The sequence below is a fragment of the Salvelinus alpinus genome, chromosome 6 (genome assembly GCF_045679555.1).
Source record: "Salvelinus alpinus chromosome 6, SLU_Salpinus.1, whole genome shotgun sequence".
NCBI classification, from domain to species: Eukaryota; Metazoa; Chordata; class Actinopteri; order Salmoniformes; family Salmonidae; genus Salvelinus; species Salvelinus alpinus.
In genome coordinates, this window is record NC_092091.1 from 41,607,766 (window position 1) to 41,632,049 (window position 24,284).

At 42.8% G+C, this 24,284-nt stretch overlaps 1 protein-coding gene across 2 annotated transcripts in view; it reads right to left on the minus strand.

Annotated features, from left to right (window-relative positions):
* LOC139578714 (collagen alpha-1(XXIV) chain-like) overlaps positions 1 to 24,284 on the minus strand; it is a 179,923-nt gene that overhangs the window by 79,500 nt on the left and 76,139 nt on the right. For both annotated transcript variants that reach the window (XR_011675599.1, XM_071406673.1), the window contains exons 12-24: positions 23,622 to 23,666; positions 22,524 to 22,577; positions 20,770 to 20,814; positions 11,510 to 11,563; positions 11,298 to 11,342; positions 10,607 to 10,660; positions 10,365 to 10,418; positions 9,336 to 9,389; positions 5,757 to 5,810; positions 5,572 to 5,625; positions 4,617 to 4,661; positions 4,367 to 4,420; positions 2,291 to 2,335 (exon numbers count right to left, since the gene is read on the minus strand). Coding sequence is in view for 1 of the 2 variants with exons in the window: in XM_071406673.1 (XP_071262774.1) it covers positions 2,291 to 2,335; positions 4,367 to 4,420; positions 4,617 to 4,661; positions 5,572 to 5,625; positions 5,757 to 5,810; positions 9,336 to 9,389; positions 10,365 to 10,418; positions 10,607 to 10,660; positions 11,298 to 11,342; positions 11,510 to 11,563; positions 20,770 to 20,814; positions 22,524 to 22,577; positions 23,622 to 23,666 (657 nt within the window). In the remaining variant the exon portion in view is untranslated. The remainder of the gene's footprint in view (positions 1 to 2,290; positions 2,336 to 4,366; positions 4,421 to 4,616; positions 4,662 to 5,571; positions 5,626 to 5,756; positions 5,811 to 9,335; positions 9,390 to 10,364; positions 10,419 to 10,606; positions 10,661 to 11,297; positions 11,343 to 11,509; positions 11,564 to 20,769; positions 20,815 to 22,523; positions 22,578 to 23,621; positions 23,667 to 24,284) is intronic.

Genomic DNA, 24,284 nt, shown 5'->3' on the forward strand with positions numbered 1-24,284 from the left:
GGGGTTAGAAAATAGTGCCCCTTGTGTTCAGTGCCTGCATTACCGAATATCCAGGGTATGGCACAAGGTCGGTATGAAGGTATGACAATCTGGATACCCCCCAAGCCTAGTATCCTGTATCATTTAACAGTAGGAAACTGGTTCAAGGGCTTTCTCTCTATGACAGGGCCTCTTCAGATGGGGCTTTCAGTTTTCGAACTCAGTCCGCAGCGATCTGCTTTCTCAGGTGTGTGTGTGTCTGTCTGCTTTCTTAGCCCTGGGTTCAGATGTGTGTCACAGTGAAGGTTATAAGTAGAGCAGGGCAGCAGCCAAGGAGAGAGACTGAAATGACCTTTGTAGGTACTGTAGAAGAGAACGAAGACATTCTCTGTTGTCAAGTGCTACTAGTCTCTCACCCTTTCTCTTTCGCGCTCTCTCTCATATGCTCACAACAGGTGAACCCGAGTATCATGTGTGAGTGTACTGGAAAGACAGCATTAAAAACATGTTTCAGAGCAAAGCACGAATCTGTCAATTCCCTCAGCAGTAATTCAATTCAGAGGCATTTCATTTTTTTATTACTGTGATTTGATTGGGGGGGGTCACCCTGAAATGGAACACGTGACGGGCCAATCTAACTTGGCCCAAAATACAGCACATCCTACAAACTCCCAATAAATGATCGGTTCAAGCACTTTATGAGCAACATGTTGCTCTAAGGGCTCTCTAGGTGACACAATGAAGCCTTAGTGAACACAATCACAAACAGCCCAGGAATATGCTGACCCAGGGCTATCCCGCAGTTAGAAAACCTGTCGACAGTCTCTCTCAGACCTTCCAGATGATATTTATTTGGAAAGTGATGTAATGGCCTTCATTAGAGCCTCCATGTGTTTTCCGAGCAGATATTTTTTTTTTTACATGAAGCCTGAGGCTCCTTGGCTTCAAAGGGCCCTAGCTTGCTAGCAACAGTTTGTGGTGGGTGGTTAATACCTCTGATATGTGCTCTTCTATGCAACAAAAAAGAGTTAGTCCCAAATGGCACCCTATTTCCAACATAGTGTCTACTTTTGACCAGGGCTCTGGTCAAAAGTAGTGTACTATGTAGGGAATAGGGTGTCATTTGGGATGCACACAATCAGACGCACACAAGGCGTGCTTGGTGGCAGCGGGTTCCACAACGCACATACTGCAAATATAAGCATCACGGGGCCTGATGAACACAGAAAGGCATTAAGCATTAAGATATGAGATGTAAGGGAAGCGTGTGTGTAGGATTCCTTGCATGGGAAAACATGTTGCTGTGTTTGTATTGAGTATCAGAAGACTATCCGGACCATAAAACAACAGAGACAGACTTTTGAAACATTGCAGTTTTGCAGTTAATTAGACCAATCCAAAGTGATTGTATTATTCCACAGATGTTTTAAAAACGAGTTGGGCCACTGATGTTTTTGTTCCATCAGTGGTGGAGCCATTAAAATACTTGTTATTGATGAATGAAGATTGATTATCATAGATTGATTAAGACACTGGCCAAACATCTGGATAGTCATTCTTTCTTTTTTGTGGTGCATTTGTACTGTATACATGTACAGTTTGTGTATGTTGCTAAGGGCAACAACACGATTCCAGTTTTGCAGTTAGTTTCCTTGTAGAGACATTTTTACTCCCCAAACAATTGGGTCTCGCACAAACAAAAGAACGCAAGTCCAAAATGAGGTCACGTCCAGAGAACATCACCGACTGGAGCTCCTTACACTCTACAGTGGTGGTCTGCCAATTTCTGGATAGAAACACACTCATTTTATGCATGGAGAAAATTCCTCTCTTGGGACTACATTAACTGTAGGTCAGAAGGATAACAGCACGACATCAAAAATACTCATGTAGTTTCCTCAATGCTCCTGCCTCCTACTCCTCTTCTTCTCTATTTATCCTCCACCTCCCTACCCCTCATCCTCGACCTCTTCCTCCCTGCCTTCTCCTCCTCTACCTCCATCACCTCCTCCTCTATCCTTTCACTCCTCCTTCCTCCATCTCCCTACCCTACAAAACCACTTAAGGACCCTTACATCTCCATCACTGCACTCAGACTAACGAAAGCCAACCAACCAACCACTGTACATCAACGTTCTTCCTATACTATGGGGACAGGGAAAAAACATAATGAAAACCTTCATGTTCCCGGCAGGAAGTAGTGGCTTAATTACTTATTCCAATTGCTGTACATTAACGAATTGAAAGTATCTCATCTTGCCGCGAGCTCCGCTGTGTTTTCATGTGCGCATTGTTAGCTCAAAACACTCACTTGCGGTCCATTTTTTCCCAGGCCGCCAAGTTCCCCCGTCTCCCCCTGAAAACCAGAACATCAAAACATAGAACATTAGTTAGCTAGCTTTCTGTGTGCATTAAGATCCAGCCGTTGGTTGCACTTCCACATGATCAACAGCGTGCACAGGGTTAATAAACAAATGATTAAAGCACACATGGAGATGCTCTTGATTTCCTCTGTTTCTGTTTCTGTCACTCCTGTGGGTTGCCATTATGCTCTAAGGACAACCCAGGGAGAATTCCTTCTCCTTCATAATAATGAGGCGCAACACATCTATTAGACAACCAACCAGGCCCCACCTTGAACTAGCCCAAGTGCCCGACGCAGAGACACTGACTTACTGCATGGCATTTTGAGGAAAACACTGAAGGGGAATTCCTACTGATAAACCTCTGCCACATTGTGTCGCAGTGAAGACGATGGCACAAGGCGTTGTGCAGGGTACACACCAGGGGAAACCGACTGCTCCTTTCATTGTAGCCCCGGAAGTTCAAGGCTGATATCAGTACTGCAGGCATTGTTAGTAGAAAACAGGATTACCCCATTATAGTGAATGGAAAAATGACAAACTTCGTGGTCAATCATCATATATATATATATATATATTTTTTTTTTAAAGAAACTCACGGTACCAATAATTGCTTCTAATACACCAGATGTACAGTATGTCCTTGAACTGATTATTTTAAAATCTCACACAGAAGAAGTTATAAGGATATTTAGTTGCTAATGGCAGCCTGCAGTACCCAGGTCAGCCTTCAACTCGATTTACTCAATGAGAGTGGGCAACACTGAGCTAGCCTGCAACGTCACTTCCTGGAGTAGCTCAAACTGTGCATGCCATGTCTCCATGAGAAGCCATCTTAACCGACTTAATTTGGCTTCAATGCACTGTTGAGTCTTCACATAGGAATGAATGGTGTCACGTGATCAATGGTTTTGAATGTACAAAACATTAGGAACCGTGACAGACTGACCGTGGTTTATCCCGGTGAAAGCTATTATCCCTTATTGATGTCACCTGTTAAATCCACTTCAAATCAGTGTAGATGGAGGGGAGGAGACAGTTTAAAGAAGGATTTTTAAGCCTTGAAACAATTGAGACATTGATTGTGTATGTGTGCCATTCAGAGGGTGAATGGGCAAGACAAAATATTGAAGTGCCTTTGAATGGGTTATGGTAGTAGGTGCTAGGTGCACCGGTTTGAGTGTGTTAAGAATTGTAACACTGCTTGGTTTTTCACGCTTAACAGTTTGTATGTATGTGTGTATCAAGAATGGTCCACCACCCAAAGGACACCCAGCCATCTTAACACAACTTTGGGAAGCATTGGAGTCAACATGAGTCAGCATCCCTCTGGTAAGCTTTCGACACCTCGTAGAGTCCATGCCCGACGAATTGAGGCTGTTCTGAGGGCAAAATGGGGTGCAACTCAATATTAGGAAGGTGTTCCTAATGTTTTGTACACTCAGTCTAAACAGTCATTGGTACACACAAAGTACCTCTAATGAAGTAACATGAGAAACAAGTCTGGAATTCTACCCTTCGTTAACTTAAAGAAAAAAACGTTTAACCAAGACATGTCGATTAGATAGTGTGTTTTCATTAAAAAAAGGAGGATTCCTGGCAACCTGGTTATCACTCACTGTTGTGTAATCATTCTGGGAAGCTAGCTCACGATTAGAAACTTAACACGGGTGGAAGGGCAATGGAAAGAGATGGTTAGACAAACACACACTCGACCGTATCAGCAAATGGACCTGATCGACTCACATTACGTTGTCTGGGGGGCTGGTGGTTTGTCTAAACAGACCAATACTGTATGTACCAGAGGAGGCTAATGGCAAGAGCTATAGGAGGACAGACTCATTGTAATGGCTGGAATGGAATTATGGAACGGTTATCAAACACATCAAAACATATGGAAACCACAAGTTTGACTCCATTACATGTATTCCATTCCAGCCAAAACAATGAGCCCGTCCTCCTATAGCGCCTCCCACCAGCTTCCTCCGTTATGTACAGTATTCAAGCTGATAGTCACGTCTTACCTTCAGTCCCTCTGGGCCAGGTTCGCCAATGTAGCCTTTCCTTCCAGGTCTACCCTGAGAAAATGAAAACAAATACTGTTGATTACAGGGTACTCACGTTTGTTTTGAATCACATCTCATCTATATTGCTTCCTGTGCAAAAACGAATACATGTGAAACACCTGGAGAAGGGTGGAGGTTGGGGCCAACAGGAAAACATGCACAGTGGTTTATCTATATTGTGATTGGATGGCAGGCTGGAGACACTTACAATAGGGCCAGGACCTCCAGGAAGGCCAAGGGGGCCCTCATCACCCTGAAAACACAGTAAAACTGTTAAACTCAGTGCAATACATTGCATACAGCTGGATATGGAGATATCACTTGGCACTGGCAGTAACACTGGCTGAATAACAATCTCAATTTCTCATCCCATGGGCACAGATCGACCAATGTTCATGCCACATACTGTAGGTCATGCAACAGCGTGTGTGTGTGTGTGTGTGTGTGTACTCCCATCAATCATTGTGTTCCCTCTATCAAAGTCACCTGGATGTTTCTCTCCATGTTCACTACCCGAAGGAGCGTTTGATAAATACAATGTTAATCATCCCTGATTTCTGTCTCCACTGCGAACCATGTTCTGCTTTGAGGCATTTTCTCGGATCAGTTTAAGTGGAAGTGAATTACATCAATGCTATAGTGATTGAACTACACAGCATTTTCTTGCGGGCTATACAACAATACTCTGTGCCAGGAAAGAGAGAAAGAGAGCGCGGGACCTCCCAACTCTGTACCACAGTTGAGTTGGACGCCAAAACTAACACTGTACGTACTGTACACACTGCCAAGAATTCTGTTCTTATTTTCCACTACTGCCTGGAAAACTCCCGGGCTTGCCTTGTTTTTATTAGCACCCGGTGATGAATCATGACATCATACAGTACAGTGGAACATGCCCTGGGACCACTCCACACAACCTGAGCCTGGCAGCACAGCCTAAAACTAGTAACGTGTGCCTCAATACTGGTGGCAGGTTCAAATGCTGAGTATGAACAGACTCTGGACTCGCATCTGTTTCATAATCAAATGCAAACATGTTATCTTAATTGAACTCATTTTACGCAAATGATCTGGCTTGCTACCTGCTTGTTTAGTTGCGTCTGTGCAGTATTTTGAGTGTAATCTATTTAGTGATGATCGAAAGGAGAATACAAATCTATTACCTCTATTCCTTTTGGCCCTGGTGGTCTCTGTGGCCCTCTGGCACCTTGGAGCCCCTGAAACAGAACATTAGTGAAAACATACACATTAACCCTCTTGAGAAGAAAATGCACTGAAGATGAAGTCTTTTTTTCTGGGATAGAGTTGAGTTGTGAAAACAGTTCATGCCTCTCTTTTTTTTATTTACCTTGGGTCCAGGGGGGCCATTGGGACCTGGCACACCGATGTCTCCAGGGAAACCCTGAGAAAACAAGACAAGAGTACAAAAAAAAGAGTTCAAAAGGAGCCACCTAGTTCTTTGACTGACATCATGACTGATGTGATCGTGTAAATTTGACGGCACACCTTTATCGAGCACAACACACCTGAACTCCTGAACACACCTACATGTATACAATGACTTTACATTCCATTCTATAACATCATCATTTCTGTATGTCTGCGTACAGAAAGAGATGTAGGATTTCCACATATTTATTTCACTTTATTTAACAAGGTAGGTTAGTTGAGATCAAGTTCTCATTTACAACTGCGACCTGGCCAAGATAAACGCAAAGCAGTTCGACACATACAACAATACAGAGTTACACATGGTTAAAACAAACATACAGTCAATAATACAGGAGACAAAGTCTATATACAGTGTGTGCAAATGAGGTAGGTTAAGGGAGGTAAGACAATAAATAGGCCATGGTGGCGAAGTAATTACAATATAGCAATTAAACACTGGAATGGTAGATGTGCAGAAGATGAATGTGCAAGTAGAGATACTGGGGTGCAAAGGAGCAAGATCAATAAATAAATACAGTATGGGGATGAGGTAGTTGGATGGGCTTTTTACAGATGGGCTATGCACAGGTGCAGTGATCTGTGAGCTGCTCTGACAGCTGGTGCTTAAAGCTAGTGAGGGGAGATATGAGTCTCCAGCTCACCTTCTCTTCAATCATGAGAACAGAGAGCACACTGCCCCTTTGTAAGCCACAGTTGGTAACAGTGATAAATACGTATTTATAGAGAGTCAGGGCTTAACTGTCTTATCGGAACATGCTGTAAAGGGGGTGATGGATAGCGATGTTGGGTGAAGACTGTCAGACACACCTGCCTCAGTACGGCATGGCTGGCTCAGTTAAAACAGGGGTGGGGGAGAGGGAAAGGGGTAGAGGGGTTGGAGCGGTGGGGGGGAGAGTTGATGGAGGAGAGGGAGTAATGGGTGGTGACCCATCAGATTTACAGGTGTGGCATTTTAATAGGGTTAAATGGAGTGAACCTTTCTGGGCTCTTTGATCTTGACAAGGCAACAAACAGTGAAATACAGCAACCCATAAAGCAGAGTTCTAACGTTTCTAGGATGGACGATAAAAAAAGTGAGCCATTGTTGGATTCAGTTTGATAAAACATGTGTTTCACATGACATGCACACATCAAGAACATGACAGGATCTGTGTATTCCCTTTACTGGTTATTTCCTAATCTCCTATCTGTTAGATATGCTAGACTGAGAGTACAGGAAGGAAAGCTTACTTTATCTATTTCTGTAATGGATATAAGGAGTGCTATAAATGTATTTTTCAGATGGTTCAGTTGGCTTGGCGAGTGTATCCTGTCCTCCCAGGTTGGACTCTGTCCCCCAAGTTCACTACCGTGTCTTATCTGTTGCTTATCTGGGGCGTTCCACGAAATGAGTGCCTTTTGCATCCATTTCATATTTTAAGTAGAAATTGTGCACCAATATTGAATTTTAAAAGCCCATATTAAATAGTGTCCAATAATATAGACCACATGGAGGATTTAATCAATCAGATTTTTTTATATGAAAGAAAAACTTGCTAAAGGGTCAAATTCATAACTTTGACATGTCCCTCCATGCACCCTCTGTGACTTCTACAAAGATTTTAAGCAACTTAACCCCAACACTTCTCCAAGTTTTTTCCATCATTGTAAAGCCCTAGTTATTTTGTTTTGTTTTGACAAAGTCATTTCTGAAGATTATTATTTATTTCATGTGATTAGTGATTAATTTATGTCTGTCAACCCTGTTTGCCTGAGCACGTGGATGTGTATTGGGATGAATCTCTCTCAGCCGAGTCAAAAGTGCTCCTGAGTGGCGCAGCGTTCTAAGGCACGACATTGCAGTGTTAGAGGTGTCACTACTGTCCCTGGTTCAAATCCAGGCTGTATCACATCCGGTTGTGATTGGGAATCCCATGGGGCGGTGCATGATTGGCCCAGCGTCGTCCGAGGTAAGCCGTCATTGTAAATAAGATTTTGTTCTTCACTGACCTGCCTTGTTAAATAAAAAATGTAAAGTGTCAATCTGCAGTTCCTACATACATTTTTAGACTCATAAATTAATGATGTACCCATTTATTAATGAACTTATCCTCTGCAGCAGAGGTAACTCTGGGTCTTCCTTTCCTGTGGTGGTTCTCACGAGAGCCAGTTTCATCATAGCGCTTGATGGTTTTTGCGACTGCACTTGAAGAAACTTTCAAAGTTCTTGAAATTTTCTGGATGTCTTAAAGTAATGATGGACTGTCATTTCTCTTTGCTTATTTGAGCTGTCCTTGCCATAATATGGACTTGGTATTTTACCAAATAGGGCTGGCTATCTTCTGCATACCACCCCTGCCTTGTCACAACACAACTGATTTGCTTAAATGCATTAAGAAGGAAAGAAATTCCACAAATTAACTTTGAACAAGGCACACCTGTTAATTGAAATGCATTCCAGGTGACTACCTCATGAAGCTGGTTGAGATAATGCCAAGAGTGCTCAAAGCTGTCATCAAGGCAAAAGGGTGGCTACTTTGAAGAATCTCAATTATAAAATATATTTTGATTTGTTTAACACTTTTTTGGTTACTACATGATTCCGTATGTGTTTTTTTTTCATAGTTTTTATGTATCCACTATTATTCTACAATGTAGAAAATAGTAAAAATAAAGAAAAACCCTTGAATGAGAGTCGGTGTTTCCAAACTTTTGACTGGTACCTTAGATATGGAGCAGTCATAAAAAAAATCACTACACTGGACCTGTGCCCATCGCTTCTACACACCGTCTTATCTGTGCGTGTACAGTATCTATGTAAGTATCTTTGTGTATATTCAGCTGACACAACCTGGGAGCAACCATAGTGATAGACGCCAAACAAAGGCACTATCAGGCAATAACTATAGTTAATATGGACCTGTGCCCAAGTTGCTTTTACACACGGTCTAATTAGAGAGTAAAGACACAGAGAGAGATGTGGGGCTGGTAGGACTTTATGGTGTTCGTGCAGTTATAGTGTTTTATGGTCATGTTTGTGTTTAGACTGGAGGATCAGTTACTTCCATCCTGTCCCGTTGTACAACCTGACCTCTGGGACAGAACACAGGTAATAGAGCAGGGGCCGTTTCTCTATCCCATCTCTGCGGTCTCATCTCTGCCACCAATTTCCCTCTGGGACAATAAAGTTGAAACTGGAACTTGAAACAATCTAATCTCTGACAGGTAATAGGACAGGTGCACGATATGGTCCCAACAGAGCAAGAATTTGAACTTGACTAAAACAACACCGTGTAGGAACAGACGTTTAGATCAGGATGATATGTTTTTAAGGATTGGTTCAGTTTGCTTGTTTTACCATTTATAGCACTATACGACAGAAGTTTATGATAGAATACTGAGCATTATCAGTAGCTCAATTAGCATTAAAGCTACAGACTGTAATATCACACATCTAACAGAGTGTGGCTTTAATGATATCAGTGTTTGTTCTTACCTCAGGTCCTGGTGGGCCGGGAGGTCCCTGCGGTCCGATGTCACCCATCTTACCCTGTCAAACAGAGAGACATGAAAACATGAACGCAAACGGTGGAAACATCAGATTTTTTTTTTTTTACCTTCACTTAACCAATGCCAAGCATCATTCTCTCTTCTTCTCTTTCACTCTCACACAGACACCCACACATGCATAATGCATATTTTGGACAAAAACGACATGAGGCATATTAAAGCTTGGCACTCAAAATATCAGTTTCTCTGTTGCCAATGTTTCTGAGAAGGAAGGCACGGTGTGTATTGTTTTGTCAAATATTAATATGGTCTTTCTGTGATGCCACAGTGACCAGTGGTATGTGATTGCGGCCCGCAATTCGGGGCGTTCCTGCATGTGGGTATTCCTGGATCTGCAGTAACGCCCCCTCCCCTCGAGCATCCGATTGGTTCCTGCTTGTATTTATGTGACATTTTTGATATTCTGCGATTAGAATGTGGGTCAAAAGGGAAATACAAGTATTATCAGAGTTTTTTTGTTTGGTGTTTATTGTTTTGTCAAAACAAATATTCATATGGTCTTGCTGTGATGCCACAGAGGCTGACTGACTGGCGTCTGCAGCCCTAGTGGATATGCCAGGGAGGGCAAACACTTGCTCAGGTAGAGGTGAAGCATACACGTAATAGGACAGCTTCAGCGTTAACATTTTGGAGCGTCTTTGCGGAGTATTCACTTAATACTATGCCAAACTGTGCAGGTTTTAGCTTTCTATGCTAAAAATACTAATTCAGTGTAAAAAAATAAATAAAACTATGCCAGGACTATAACATACTCCCTTGTTGCCTGTAATCGACTCATGCAGAACCCAACAGATGATCTAAATATGTTGCGTGAATTTGTCATAATAGTTTTCAGGCAGAGAGTTAAAAGTTTCGGACAGTTATATGGTCTGTTTGTAGCAAAGTGAAAGTCTCTAAAAGGTACAGGGTGTTTACTGGGGTCGCACGCATGCACACACACACACACACTACGTACAGGTGGGCCGGTTTTCCCAAGGAGTCCAGGAGGTCCAGGTAAGCCAGCAGCACCCTGGGGGCACAAACACACAACACTTGTTTATGCTCCTATTCTCTCCATCACTCATTATCTGACTCCCTCTCTTTTACTTTTTTCTCTGTGTGTGTGTGTGTGTGTGTGATGTGTGTGTGTGTGTGTGTCGCAAGGGACCCAGCATAGTTTAAAATCAATAAACATATTCAGACGGATGGGAAACCTACCTTGTCACCTAGGTAACCAATCGTTCCTGGTTCCCCCCTTAGTCCAGGTTCGCCCTGAATGTTACAGCATCACACAGAGATATAATACAAACAACTTGCTCCTCGGAGAACAGTGTTAACAACACAGGGAGGGACACACTGCTTCCCCATCCATGTTCAGGTGTCTATCTAACCCGTCCTATAGGAGATGCATCACACCAAAGTCAAGTAGCAATTAAGATCAAGAGGATTTATCGATGAACTGTTTAATCATTAGGGGAAACAATCATAGTCAGGGGTACAACAGACCCAGAATGGGGAAAGACATTTAAAAAAAAGAACATCTCTATTTCTCAAGTTTATACTGTACCGAGATGTACACTCTCAGAAAAAAGGGTTCGCAAAGGGTTATTCGGCTGCCCCCATAGGATAACCCTTTTTGCTTCTAGGTAGAACTCTTTTGGGTTTCATGTAGAACTCTCTGTGGAAAGGGTTCTACATGGAACCAAACATATATTTTTAAAGAGTTCTCCTATGGGGACAGCCGAATAACTCTTTTAGGCTCTAGGTTCTGTACTGCATATCAAATCCTCATTCCTCTCTTCTGTTACTCCCATTCCCTTCCCTTCACTATGTACTTGAACGTAAAACACACTCTCCTCATCCACACACTGGGATAGATCATTCACAATAATATAAATATTTAGATCACCTTATCACCTTTCAATCCAGGCAGCCCCGCATTTCCAGTCAGGCCCTAATAGAGAGAGGGAACAGGAGAGGAGGGAGTCCTCAGTGGCAGCCATTTTCAAAAAAAGAGAACAGAGGAAGATACAGGGACCGATATACGTAGATGCAGAGAGACTGACTGGAAAACGGAAGAGAGGAAGAGAACGGAAAAGAAAGGAGAAGGTGGGTAGTTACCATAGTTCCCACTATGCCAGTCAGTCCTCGCTGTCCCTCAGGTCCTGGGTCTCCCTGTGGAGAGAAGGGGGAGTAGGGTAAGATACAGCACGCATGCGCGCAGCACACACACAAACACACTTCATCAAGTATACTGTATGTATTATACTGGCTCAGATTTACGGCGCAAGACAATGAAGGACATGTTTCACAGGAAACATCCAGTACATCCGTTTCCCACTCGCAGCCCATTATTTTGACACATGCGGTTACCGCCTGGGCCTACACACTACATTCCTGTGAGTCAACGCCTATGATGACTTCCAAGCTGTGCCTGTGCTGACAATAAAGCGTCCGTTCGGAGTTGGGCCGTCCACACGAGCGGACGCATGACTGGAACATAGTGGACGCACAACTGCAACATCACATCTAACCAGCGGTGACATGGACATGGTAGGAGCGACCGGACACTGTGCTGCTGGAAAAGGGTCTGAATGATTGCTCTAATCATTGTAATTACATGGACCGAGGGCCAGCTCGGTCAGTGACTCTATGCGTTCCAGGCCTACTGGCCTACCAGTGTGGCTCTGTTTCCCAATACTGTGCTTTGAGGGGATTGTCATCAGATCTGGAGAGAAATGCAGCTCCAGCAACACAGCAGGGACTGATAAAGTACAAGCACAAACACACAGGAATGCACACACGCAGAGACGGCTCCCTTCATCAGAGCCAGCCTGTACACTTGGACAGATACCTTTGCTACCTCCTACTTTTAACCTATACAAAAGACTCTGCCAGCCGCTGTCACAGAAACAAGTAAGGCTTCTTCACAATCTAAAACGTGAGACGTACCGTGGTAAATTATGATTTATGAAGACTTCAGAGAACAGGTACTATAAGAGTAGCTGAGAATTAATAAGTGATTGCAGTTGCAAAACATGGAGTGGTTTGGTAAATAATCAGTTGCATGTATGGAGACTTTAGTAGAAGAGGTAAGAGCATCTGAGGATTGATAACTGAAAGCAGTTGTCCTTTGTTCTAATTTTACCTTTATTTAACTAGGCAAGTCAGTTAAGAACAAATTCTTATTTACAATGACAGCCTACCCCGGCCAACGCTGGGCCAATCCCACCCTATAGGACTCCCAATCACAGCCAGATGGGATGCAGCCTGGATTTGAACCAGGTACTGCAGTGAAACCTCTTGCACTGAGATGCAGTGTCTTAGACCACTGGACCACTTGGGGTGAAATCAGTCAGGGTCTCAACTTACTGTTGAGAGTTAAAATAATAGAATACACAAGGTGCAATTTCAAAATTTGGTTGTGCATCAGCAGTCACTCAATTAGCCCATGTCAGCAAACATTTTTTAGATTGGTAAGGTAGTCAATCGGCCAGCTATCTAAACTTGTAGTAAGCATGGTTGAAATACCAACCGTGGTGGGGCCCATTGATCATCAGTTATCATATTAAAAACTGCAAATATTTACCTTCACCCTATGGCAAAATGTGTAGAATTGCAGGAAGTTTGTTATAAAATGGCAAAATCTTCTCTCCGCCCCATGGGAAAATTTGTAGAATTGGGGGTATGGATGTGGGTACGCAGACCCACGAGCCACTGCGGCCCCTCATGATGAGTTCCGTTTTTTTGTTAGGCTTCACAAAGCTGCCTTGGCAACGGTTGAGGAAACTCCATCCGGCGAGCATCCAGCGCCCCTCAAAGAGCTTAATGCGATGTCATTAAGGACATGTGGCTTAAAAGCAGAGGTCCATCTGGTCTCAGTATGACTTTGTGTTTGATGCTCAGCCTCCCTGGCTAATGGCACGGCGGGATGAAGACAAATCGCACGCACTTCATAAAGAACGCTTTCAACTGAGGGCATATGAAAGTTACGGGCTGAGAACAGACAATTGGCGTAAGGCGATACCCCACCACTCTCCTCTCAGGGCCAACCAATTGATCCAGCGAATCAAACATTCCACACACAGCTACAATACGGGGGAACGACAGATAAGATGGACACCACCTGCTGCCTGCGAGAGGGTTTAATCTCTCTCCCTCCCTCTCTCTTTCTCTTTCTCCCTCTCTCTCTTTCTCCCTCACTACCCTCTAGCTCTCTCCCTCCCCCTCTCTCTTTCTTCCTCCCTGCCCTCTAGCTCTCTCCCTCCCCCTCTCTCCCTCTCCAACTCTCTCTCCCTCCCCACATGAGGAAACCAATGATTAGAGAAACTTCAGGAAAACCACATTGGTGAATTCCTGTATTCCTTTAAAACAATCGAACACAACGCCACAGTAACAGAGGATCATATATGTTACACACATCAGACCTATGGAATGTGTACCTTTAAATTATATGTGTGCATGTTGGCCCCATTAGAGTGTGTACATTTAAGAGTTTATTACGCTTTGGCTCTGAATGGAAAGCTTCACACACACCACTCTCTCTCTTTCCTGGAGAGAAACGTCAATGGAAGAAAAGGTAAAACCCTTTTTCCTATTTTGTTTCATATGTGTGGTTTAAAATAGACAGATTGGCTTTGGGTCAAACATACAGCACAAGCTCAATCAGAGATTCCCATACCACCATCATTTGGGAAGGGAACTCAGGCATTCACATATACAGTATGTAAACAGGGTGATGAGCATCAGTGCAGAAAGCCATTCAACCACAGTACTGGTTGTGTTCTGAGGTTTTGTTTAATGACAAGACAACACGAAACCCAACCACACAGAAATAACAATGATGGATAGGAGACGACTTAACCCAACCACACAATACAACCCAGTCTGTCAGTCAAAATGGCAAACACCAAGCAGATCTGATCCATCATGGCTGCACTGTGGGAACACGCTATAGGATCTAACAGCGTCGAGGCTCACTGCCACGACTTTGTTTATAACGAAGCTCTCCAGAATTAGGTCACGATGCTTCAAGGAAAAAGTCAAGGGGGAAAAAATGAAGCAAGAAGATGAGTTTTGGAGGACAGAAGGAGAGGAGTAAGGAATAGTGGTGGAGAGGTCTCGGGCCTGCATGTCTGTCTCCTACATAAGGACGGCAGGGGTGATAGTGTGGGCTAGAGAGATAGATGTGGATCAATCAGCAGAGGAGATGCCACCAATTTGTTTGAAATGTGAATTTGAAAGACTTCCTCACGGGGCGGGGTGGGGCGAGGGCAGAGTGACATGAGGAATCAGTCGCCACACTAGTTGGGTTTCCTCTCACATAACAAATGCCTGGAAGACATGTGATTCTAATTCCAGCATGATGGAAGTGTCCCGGGTTCATAGAGTTGGGATGGGTTGAATTGGGATCTGCTGTGGGACAGCCTCTCCTCTGGGGGTGAAATGTCTGACGTGACAGAGCCCTGTATACTGTAGGCAGCCATTAATGTAGGCCCACTTCGGTCTCACTTTAAACAAACCACTACTTCTAAAGACTTGACAAAGCATTCGTAAAGTCTTTGTGAGCACCCCACAGATGCTTTTTCAGATAGGGTGACATCGTGGGTGTAGAGCTGCTGTTCAAAATGATCATGTTTGAGTAATATTTAATGTAAAGTACCTGCACTTACAATAATGTTGTATTGAATTGAAAATGCATTAGTGACTGTAAAACATAACATGGCCTATAAATATGTGAGCAGAGTATGTAACTACATGAACGGAATTGATCCAATTGGCAACTTTACCAGCCAACCATTCAGTTGAACAAATCGAGACCTGTCATCATGTGTCCTTTCCAGGGTTATACATTACACTTCAATACGTTATCCTAAATGTAGGTACTTTCCATGAACTATTTCTCTAAGATGATCACTCATCAACAGTTTTTGTCATACAGTACAACGGGAATCGAAAATGCAAGAGAATCTGTGTGATGTTGAATAGCAATAAGAGCACGATGATCTATATCCTACAAATTTAGCCTTAACTTTTTGTCACGGCTGGAATAGAGCTGGCTGCGTTTCCCTGGTAGGCCTAACCTCCAGTAGCCTGACCTGACCATGTCCACGCTGTGTCCTGTCCAGAGAACAGGTTGATTTTTAGGGACGGGTCAGAGCCCTCCATCTGAGTCAGATCAAATTCCTGGGGTACGTAAGTCATGCTGCCTAGCTGCCATCTTGTAACAGTAGTTCAGGCAAGTCAGACTCTGTGTGGATCTTGGCGTGGCAGTTGAGTTACGGTTGAGTTATGGTATAGCGGTTGAGTTATGGCCGGATGCCGTGGCAATGGTTGAGGAATCTCCATCCCTCTGAGCACCTCTCGTGGTGACCCCATAAATCTGTCTGATGGAGAGAGAGGGTTCCCAACCTCCCATGCTCCGGCCAACACAGCTTTCCCGGGGAGGCCAGGGTCAGGGACCAAACCTCACTTCACCTCAGTAGCCCCGTGGGGAGGAATGGGTTATGGAGGTCATGGGGGTATGAGGGATGGGGTATGGGCTAGGTCATGGGTGGAGGTAATACAGTATCTATCATTACGATGCAACACTATACTGTTTATATGGCCTGGATGGACACTTTGACATGTTTTGATGCCTTAAAATGGGAGTATGTATGAGTTTAGGTAAGAGCTGCTATGGGTTTCTTTCACTCATCCCACTCTCTCTCCCTCTCAGGAGACTGCACTAGGACAGGCTCTCTAACCCCCCCTTTCTCCATCTCTCTCTTTATCTCTCTCTCCAGCTTTAAATAATGTGCAGCTTATAGCAGGCGTGGGCAACTCCAGTCATCTGTGGCCTGATTGGTGTTGCACTTTTGCCCTAGCCCCAGCTAACACAGCTGACTCCAATAATCAACTAATCATGATCTTCAGCTAAAAATGCAATTAGTTTAAATCTGGTGTCTTTGCTAGGGATCGGGGAAAAGTGTGACACCAATCAGGCCCCAGAGGACTGAAATTGCCCAGGCCTGTAAAGGCTTGGTAAGCCCTCATAAAGCCTTCATAAACACTACATAAATGTGTTACAAATCATCTATAACCGTATGTCATGCTTTAAAAGGTTCATAAATGTGGCATAAAAGTGTGACATAACTCACTACGTCAAATATGACATAATTCTGTGCTTTATAAAGGGTGACATAAGCACCGTTTAATAAAGGCCTTATAAATCATATTAAATTGAGGCTTCACAAAGCATTTATAACCCTGTCATGCATCTTGGTAGAACATTGCAACCCCAGGATATTGGGTTCGATTCCCGGGACCATCCATACGTAAAAATGTATTCACAAATGACTGTACTGTAAGTCGCTGTGTATAAAAGCGTCTGGAAATGTTATAAATTATATTATATTTTACTAAAACATTTCTTGGATGGCCCAACCTCTTGGGTGCAGTATTGGACCTGACCTCAACTTACCCCAAAATTATGTGATGCAGGATGACACACACACTAAAGTACCAAAACATTTTGGTAGGGCCATTTAAAAGCTGTTACATTTTATTGTCTACTTCTGATTTTTCCCCCAAATTCTGTTTTCTTGGTTTTGTTTTTCCAGGTTTCGGATTTCCTAAAAAAAAATCTAGTTTACCCCAGATTCTTTACACTATTTTAAATAGATAAACAACAAAATTGGATTTTCTGTGTTCACAGTAATGCTTAAGTCACACCAGGTGATGACTTTTGAGGTCTGGGAAAAATCTAAGATTTTTTTTGTGTGTAGTTGCCCTTTAATTCAGTGAGCATGCCCTGTACTGTTGTTTGGTTAGCAGTTTTTCTGTAGTAAGCGCACATGTGATGTGAATCAGCCGCCAACAGAATGGGTGGACTAAAAGGCCAGCAAAACTCTATTATTCAGAGCCCCTTGAAATGACACCATATATACATTCTACAGACCCTACAGTATTCCCTGCAATACTTTTACTGTGGCACCGAGAATAGTCCTTGCTCTAAGCCAATATGTATTCCATACAGTTGAAGTCAGAAGTTTACATACACTTAGGTTGGAGTCATTACCACCACTCCACACATTTCTTGTTACCAAACTATAGTTTTGGCAAGTCGGTTAGGACTTCTACTTTGTGCAAGACACAAGTAATTTTTCCAACAATTGTTTCCAGACAGATTATTTCACTTATAATTCACTGTATCACAATTCCAGTGGGTCAGAAGTTCCCATACACTAAGTTGACTGTGCCTTTAAACAGCTTGGGAAATTCCAGAAAATTATTTCATGGCTTTAGAAACTTCTGATAGGCTAATTGACATCATTTGAGTCAATTGGAGGTGTACCTGTGGATGTATTTCAAGGCCTACCTTTAAACTTTTGACATCATGGGAAAATCAAAAGAAATCAGCCAAGACCTCAGAAAAATATTGTAGACCTCCACAAGTCTGGTTCATCCTTGGGAGCAATTTCCAAACGCCTGAAGGTACCACGTTCATCTGTACAAACAATAGTACGCAACTATAAACACCATGGGACCACGTAGCCGTCATATCACTCAGGAAGGAGACGCGTTCTGTCTCATAGAGATTAATGTACTTTGGTGCCAAAAGTGCAAATCAATCCCAGAACAACAGCAAAGGACCTTGAGAAGATGCTGGAGGAAACACGTACAAAAGTATCTATATCCACAGTAAAACGAGTCCTGTATCGACATATCCTGAAAGGCCACTCAGCAAGGAAGAATCCACTGCTCCAAAACCACCATGAAAAAGCCAGACTACGGTTTGCAAATGCACATGGGGACAAAGATCCTACTTTTTGGAGAAATGTCCTCTGGTCTGATGAAACAAAAATAGAACTATTTGGCCATAATGACCATCGTTATGTTTGGAGGAAAAAGGGGGAGGCTTGCAAGCCGAAGAACACCATCCCAACCATGAAGCATGGGGGTGGCAGCATCATGTTGTGGGGGTGCTTTACTGAAGGAGGGACTGGTGCACTTCAGAAAATAGATGGCGTCATGAGGGAGGAAAATGATGTGGATATATTGACGCAACATCTCAAGACATCAGGCAGGAAGTTAAAGCTTGGTCACAAATGGGTCTTCCAAATGGACAATGACCCCAAGCATACTTCCAAAGTTGTGGCAAAATGGCTTAAGGACAACAAAGTCAAGGTATTGGAGTGGCCCTCACAAAGCCCTGACCTCAATCCTATAGAAAATTTGTGGGCAGAACTGAAAAAGTGTGTGCAAGCAAGGAGGCCTACAAACCTGACTCAGTTACACCAGCTCTGTCAGGAGGAATGGGCCAAAATTCACCCAACTTATTGTGGGAAGCTTGTGGAAGGCTACCGAAACGTTTGACCCCATTTAAACAATTTAAAGGCAATGCTACCAAATACTAATTGAGTGTAGGTAAACTTCTGACCCACTGGGAAAGTGATGAAAGAAATAAAAGCTGAAATAAATAATTCTCTCTACTATTATTCTGACATTTCACATTCTAAAATAAAGTGGTGATCCTAACTGACCTAAGACAGGGAATTTTTACTAGGATTTAAATGTCAGGAATTGTGAAAAACTGTTTAAATGTATTTTTCTAAGGTGTCTGTAAACTTCCGACTTCAACTCTATATACAGTTATTTGCATTGGGGGCATTTATTTGACATTGGAACATGTTTTTAAATCCACATTTAATGCAAATGTCACTTGTAAAAAATGAACAAATATGAATCATTGTTAATGTTTAGACAATTATTTGTATATATCATTAATAGTTATTGACACATTTAAGTGGGGCACTTTTATTTTGAAAATGTTCGAAATTCCGTGTCCTGGAAGTACTTTTTTAGTGTTGCTGACGAGACGCTGATCATGTGATGAGTTAGCAAATCAAATGCCCATTTGTGCTGCCACTGGACAGCGAAAAACAAATAAGTTAACCTTTATTTATTGTCATTTAAATTAGTTTGTAGTTTGTAGTAGTTAAGTGTTAAATTATATTATATACTGTAGCTACCTCAATGGTTATTTCAGATCATTTCGGTGACCACACAACAATTGCTAGCTAGCCTAAATGTAGTTAACAGGCTCAGCTAAATACAAATCCCCCTAGATACAGCCATGTCTCATAGTCACGTCTCACATCTCATAGTCACATTTGACATTGGTGATTATTACACACAGTTATGCCACATTTATGAACCCTTTATAAAACGACATGAAGGAGCCTTTATAAGCTAAAAATAATTTAAAGTGGGACCTCTTTTGGTCTCTTCGCTCGCTCTCCCGCTTTCTCTATCTACTTCTCTGTCTCTCTCACTTGCTCAGTCTCTCTCTCTCTCTCCTTCACTCAGCTCAGGGCTTGACAGGCCGCCATGTCCTTAAAGTTAATCAAATATTGGTAATCCACCTTTGGCAGGGCAGTCCTGACCTGCAGAGCACAGCACTAAGTGTTTCACAGTAGGCAGGGTGAGGAATATATTGTTACCATTCAAAACAAATGACCTTGGTTGGAGTATTGGCACAGTACCTCTCCAAAAAACGACTGGTACTAGTTAGAGATTCCCATTTATCAGAGCAAGTCAGAGCAGGTTCCCCATTCATCAGAATTTTTACTCTTCCAGTATACAAAACAGTTATCCAAAAACATCTAATCTACAGACAAATGTGGAGTTGGGCTTGATGTGGATATAATACACTGTACAGATGTAGGATCTTAATTTGAGCCAGTTTTCTGCAGCAGGAAAATAATCCTGCAGCAAGAAGAAATGTAAATTATTATGTGGATTATATTTAATGGACATTTTTGTAGACGCTGATGCATTTCTCTTTAGGGAAAATCAAGTATGATATTTCAAAGTGGAAACTACAAACTTTAGAAAGCGTTTTAAAACTCAAATACAATGCAAGTTTGTATTTCCTGCTATGCAGGACAATTCTGAGCAACAAGTGATCAAATTAAGCTCCTACATCTGAATGAGAGAAGTACTGTAGAGAGGAATCAACAGCATCAGACCCTACTAAATTCCAACATCTTCCCTAAACTGCATCAAAATCAAACATACCAGAATGAATGAATGAATGATAAAATGAATAAATGCACACTACATTCAAAGTGGGTGCTAAGATACTACTGTAGTAAACGTCAACCTCTACGACATAAAGGAAGGAAAAAAAGATAAAAACCTTGACCAGAACACAACAGATGAATAAAGATATTAATCAAATGTATTTATAGAGCTCTTTATAGAACAGCAGTTGTCACAAAGTGCTTGTACAGAAATCGAGCCTAAAACCCCAGAGGGGAAGCAATGCCAATGTAGAGGCACGGTGGCTAGGAAAAACTCCCTAGAAAGGCTGATGTGTAATGTTGTGTAATACTCACCCTCAGACCAGGGAAGCCACCCATGCCAGTCCCACCAACAGGCCCCTATAGGACACCACAGGAACATCATGAGTACAGGGTAGCAATGGACACACATGTGAACATAAACACACGCATGCACACACACACAGACATACACACACGCCCAGGCCACACACAGGATAGTAAAGCTTTTCTCCAAATTACAGTATCATGCAGTCTGGCACACCCAGATACAGCTAATCATAACACAGACCATGTTGTGCTATGAACCACACTCTCTTTGTTGCTTCGTCGTCTACATACATTAAACAGTACTTTTTAAATCAATTTAAAAAAAACAGGCTCAGAACAATCAGAAGAAGAGAAACATCCAACTTGCCAATCCGCAGCATACTCTGCCAGCTCAATAAAGAGATTCCCTGTACCTGCTGTTCTGACTGAACTCTGCCCAATACAGACAGCCCTGCGAAACTGTAACGGATTGCAGATCATCTCAACACATTGAGCTCTAAAACGTCACAGACCTGCTGGGCCTGGGCTGAGCTCATTCATCCAGAGCTCTAGATGTAGAGAAACAGTACGGAGAGCGTGCTCTAATCTAAACCATACAGTTGAGTCAACCCTGGCGTTTCTGAGGCCAAAAGAGAACAATTGCTCTGTTTATATACTGTGCATGGCACAACTCAGCTCAGCCAAAACTAATCTCCTAAAAGTCATAGAGCAGGGCACACGATATATAGGGCAGGGGTGCACAACATTGTTCCTGGAGTGTGATTTTTTTGCTAGAGACTGAATAGAGTATACAAACTTGGCAACCGGAAACAGGCCAAAGGGTACCACAGCATCGGCTCTCGGACCAACAGGCTCAGAGACAGCTTCTACTCCCAAGCCAAAAGACTGCTTAATAGCCATACTGCTAAATAGTAAATGAATGGTACCCAAACTATCTGCACGGACTCTATCTTGCACTGACCCTACGCACACTCACTAGACTATATATACACACCATATACACACTCACTAGACTATATATACACACCATATACACACTCACTAGACTATATATACACACCATATACACACTCACTCACACACACTACATTGACACTCCCACATACATTCACAAACACTACATACACAAACACACACACACACAACCACACATACATACACATTACACAAACACACTTACTGTTCTTTATGTGACTCTTATTATTATCTATCCTGATGCCTAGTAACCTTACCCTGCTGTCACGTACTATCTACCTCAGATAGCTGCACATGGATCTGGTACTTGTGTATCTTATTTTATTCCTCGTGTTACTATTTTACTTTTAATTTCTATTATTATTTTGAGACTGCATCATTGGGAACGGCTTGTAAGCAAGCTTTTTACGGTAAAGTCTACACCAGTTATATTCGGCGTGTGTGACAAATTTGATTTGATTTAAAGGGATAGTGTGAGATTTTGGCAACTATTTACACAGAGTCAGATGAACTCATGGATACCATTTCTATGTCTCTGCGTGCAGTATGAAGGAAATTGCTAAGTAACGTTAGCTCGGCGACTGGGTCGTACCTGTAGACTTCCAGTCATTGCGCTAACGCTAGTTAGCAATGGCTCGCGAAACTACCTTCGACTTGCTTCAAATGCACGCAGAGACATCAAAATGGTATCTACGAGTTCATCTGACTCTGGGTAAGTAGAAAAGGGACTTAATTGCCAAAATCTCGGACTATCCCTTTAAGAGGAGGAGGGACGTAGATCTTACCTCGTCGCCATCAGGACCAGGAGGACCCCTTTCACCAACATCTCCAACAACTCCCTGCACGCAAAAGAACAACAAAAGTTTTCATTTACACAATTTTGGCAGTTCAGTTAGGAGTTATGGGGCTCCTTTAGATATTCAGATGCTCCTGGGTATAATCTCTTCATTGTGGGCCTATCAGATCGAACAGGGCAAAGGGCACTGGCCCTCCTTGCCTGCCTACACCTGCCTATTTGCATATGGTGGGATGTTCTGATGTTCTCCATTCTCTCCCCTGTGTTCCAGAACTTCCAGCTCTGAGTGTTCCATCCCTAGCGTTCCAGTTCCAGTTCCAGAGAGAGAGAGAGAGAGAGAGAGAGAAGGAGGCTTTGATAACCCCTCTCCACTCACTCACAGACAGATGCTGGTGTGCCTGGTCTGGGCCATCGGCCCACTTGGTATCCCAGCTGGCCACAGCACAGAGAAGCTGTCAGATGCCTTGCTCACTGACACTTGTGTTTTTATAGCGTTTTTCGCTATGTCATGCCTTTGGTTACTCTATCTCTGTGTGTGAGACACTGTTTTCCTATGCCAACCTGACTGGCACTTAGAGAGACTCACTCAAATGCCAAGTTGAATGCCAAGGTATGCATATCCTCATGTTGTTGGCATCCTGTCCATAGGTTGTTTTTATATCACGGGTAATCTATTTTTGGCTGTGTGTGAATTGTTACTTTTGGCACCGAATGTGCCGAGCGCATTTGCACATTAGCAATGAACACTCACAGAATACAGATGAAGGCAAGCTTTGGCTTTAAAATTCCTTAGGGCTTCCTGTGTTGAGGGTAAATTATTACTTCTGTGGGAATAGCAGATGCACACCATTATGGGTTGTGTAACACTTCTTGCTGACCTCTATTTTTCCCACCTCCTCTCCTCTCCTCTCTCCTTATCCTATCCTCTCGTCTCATCTCCCCGTTCCACCCTCTTGATAGCGCATGACAGTTTCCACAAATTGGACCACAGTTATTGACAGAGGATGTATGCGGACCATTCTAGTTGTTTCCCCTGTCCAGGAATATCACTGGTTTCAAAGCTGTGTGGAGTTGTGTAATCCATTACCTGTTTTCCTTTGGGACCGGTCTTCCCAACAGGACCGGGAATACCCTGGGAAAAAAACACAAGGAAACTCTCAGATGAGGAAAGGTGACTGCCGTTTGCTGTGTAATTCATCTATGACAAAATCATAGTCAAGACCTCCCTCACAGAATGAATCATACATTTTTTTTTTTTACAGGACATTACTGCCAGGCTGTTATTAAGGGATGATAAACTCTGTGCTACGGACCAGGGGACTTATGACTTATTTCATGATGAAGGAGCATATTTTCCACTGACACAACATGGCATTGCATTGTGGAAAATTGAGTTATTAGACATTTTATTGTCCTTATGAGAACTCCCTGAGGAGAGATCGCTGTAGCTGCTTTGTTAGTATCAGCAAACATTTGGATCTATAAATAAAACCATGCAATTAACAGGGCTAACCACATATTTTCCTGTTGCTTAATAGCTCCGAAATAGATTAAATGCAACATGAATTGCCTTTGGTTAGATCCGAGTTTACTGATTTTGACGACCCTCGTCCTGTCCATGTCTACATGGAAGGTTCAAGAGGAGTACAACTGATAGGATGAGTTAGCCAGTAGTCTTGGTTATATCCTACACCTATTGCAAACAAAGAGGACAATGTCTCCTACCTGACAGACACTTAATTAGGTGCAC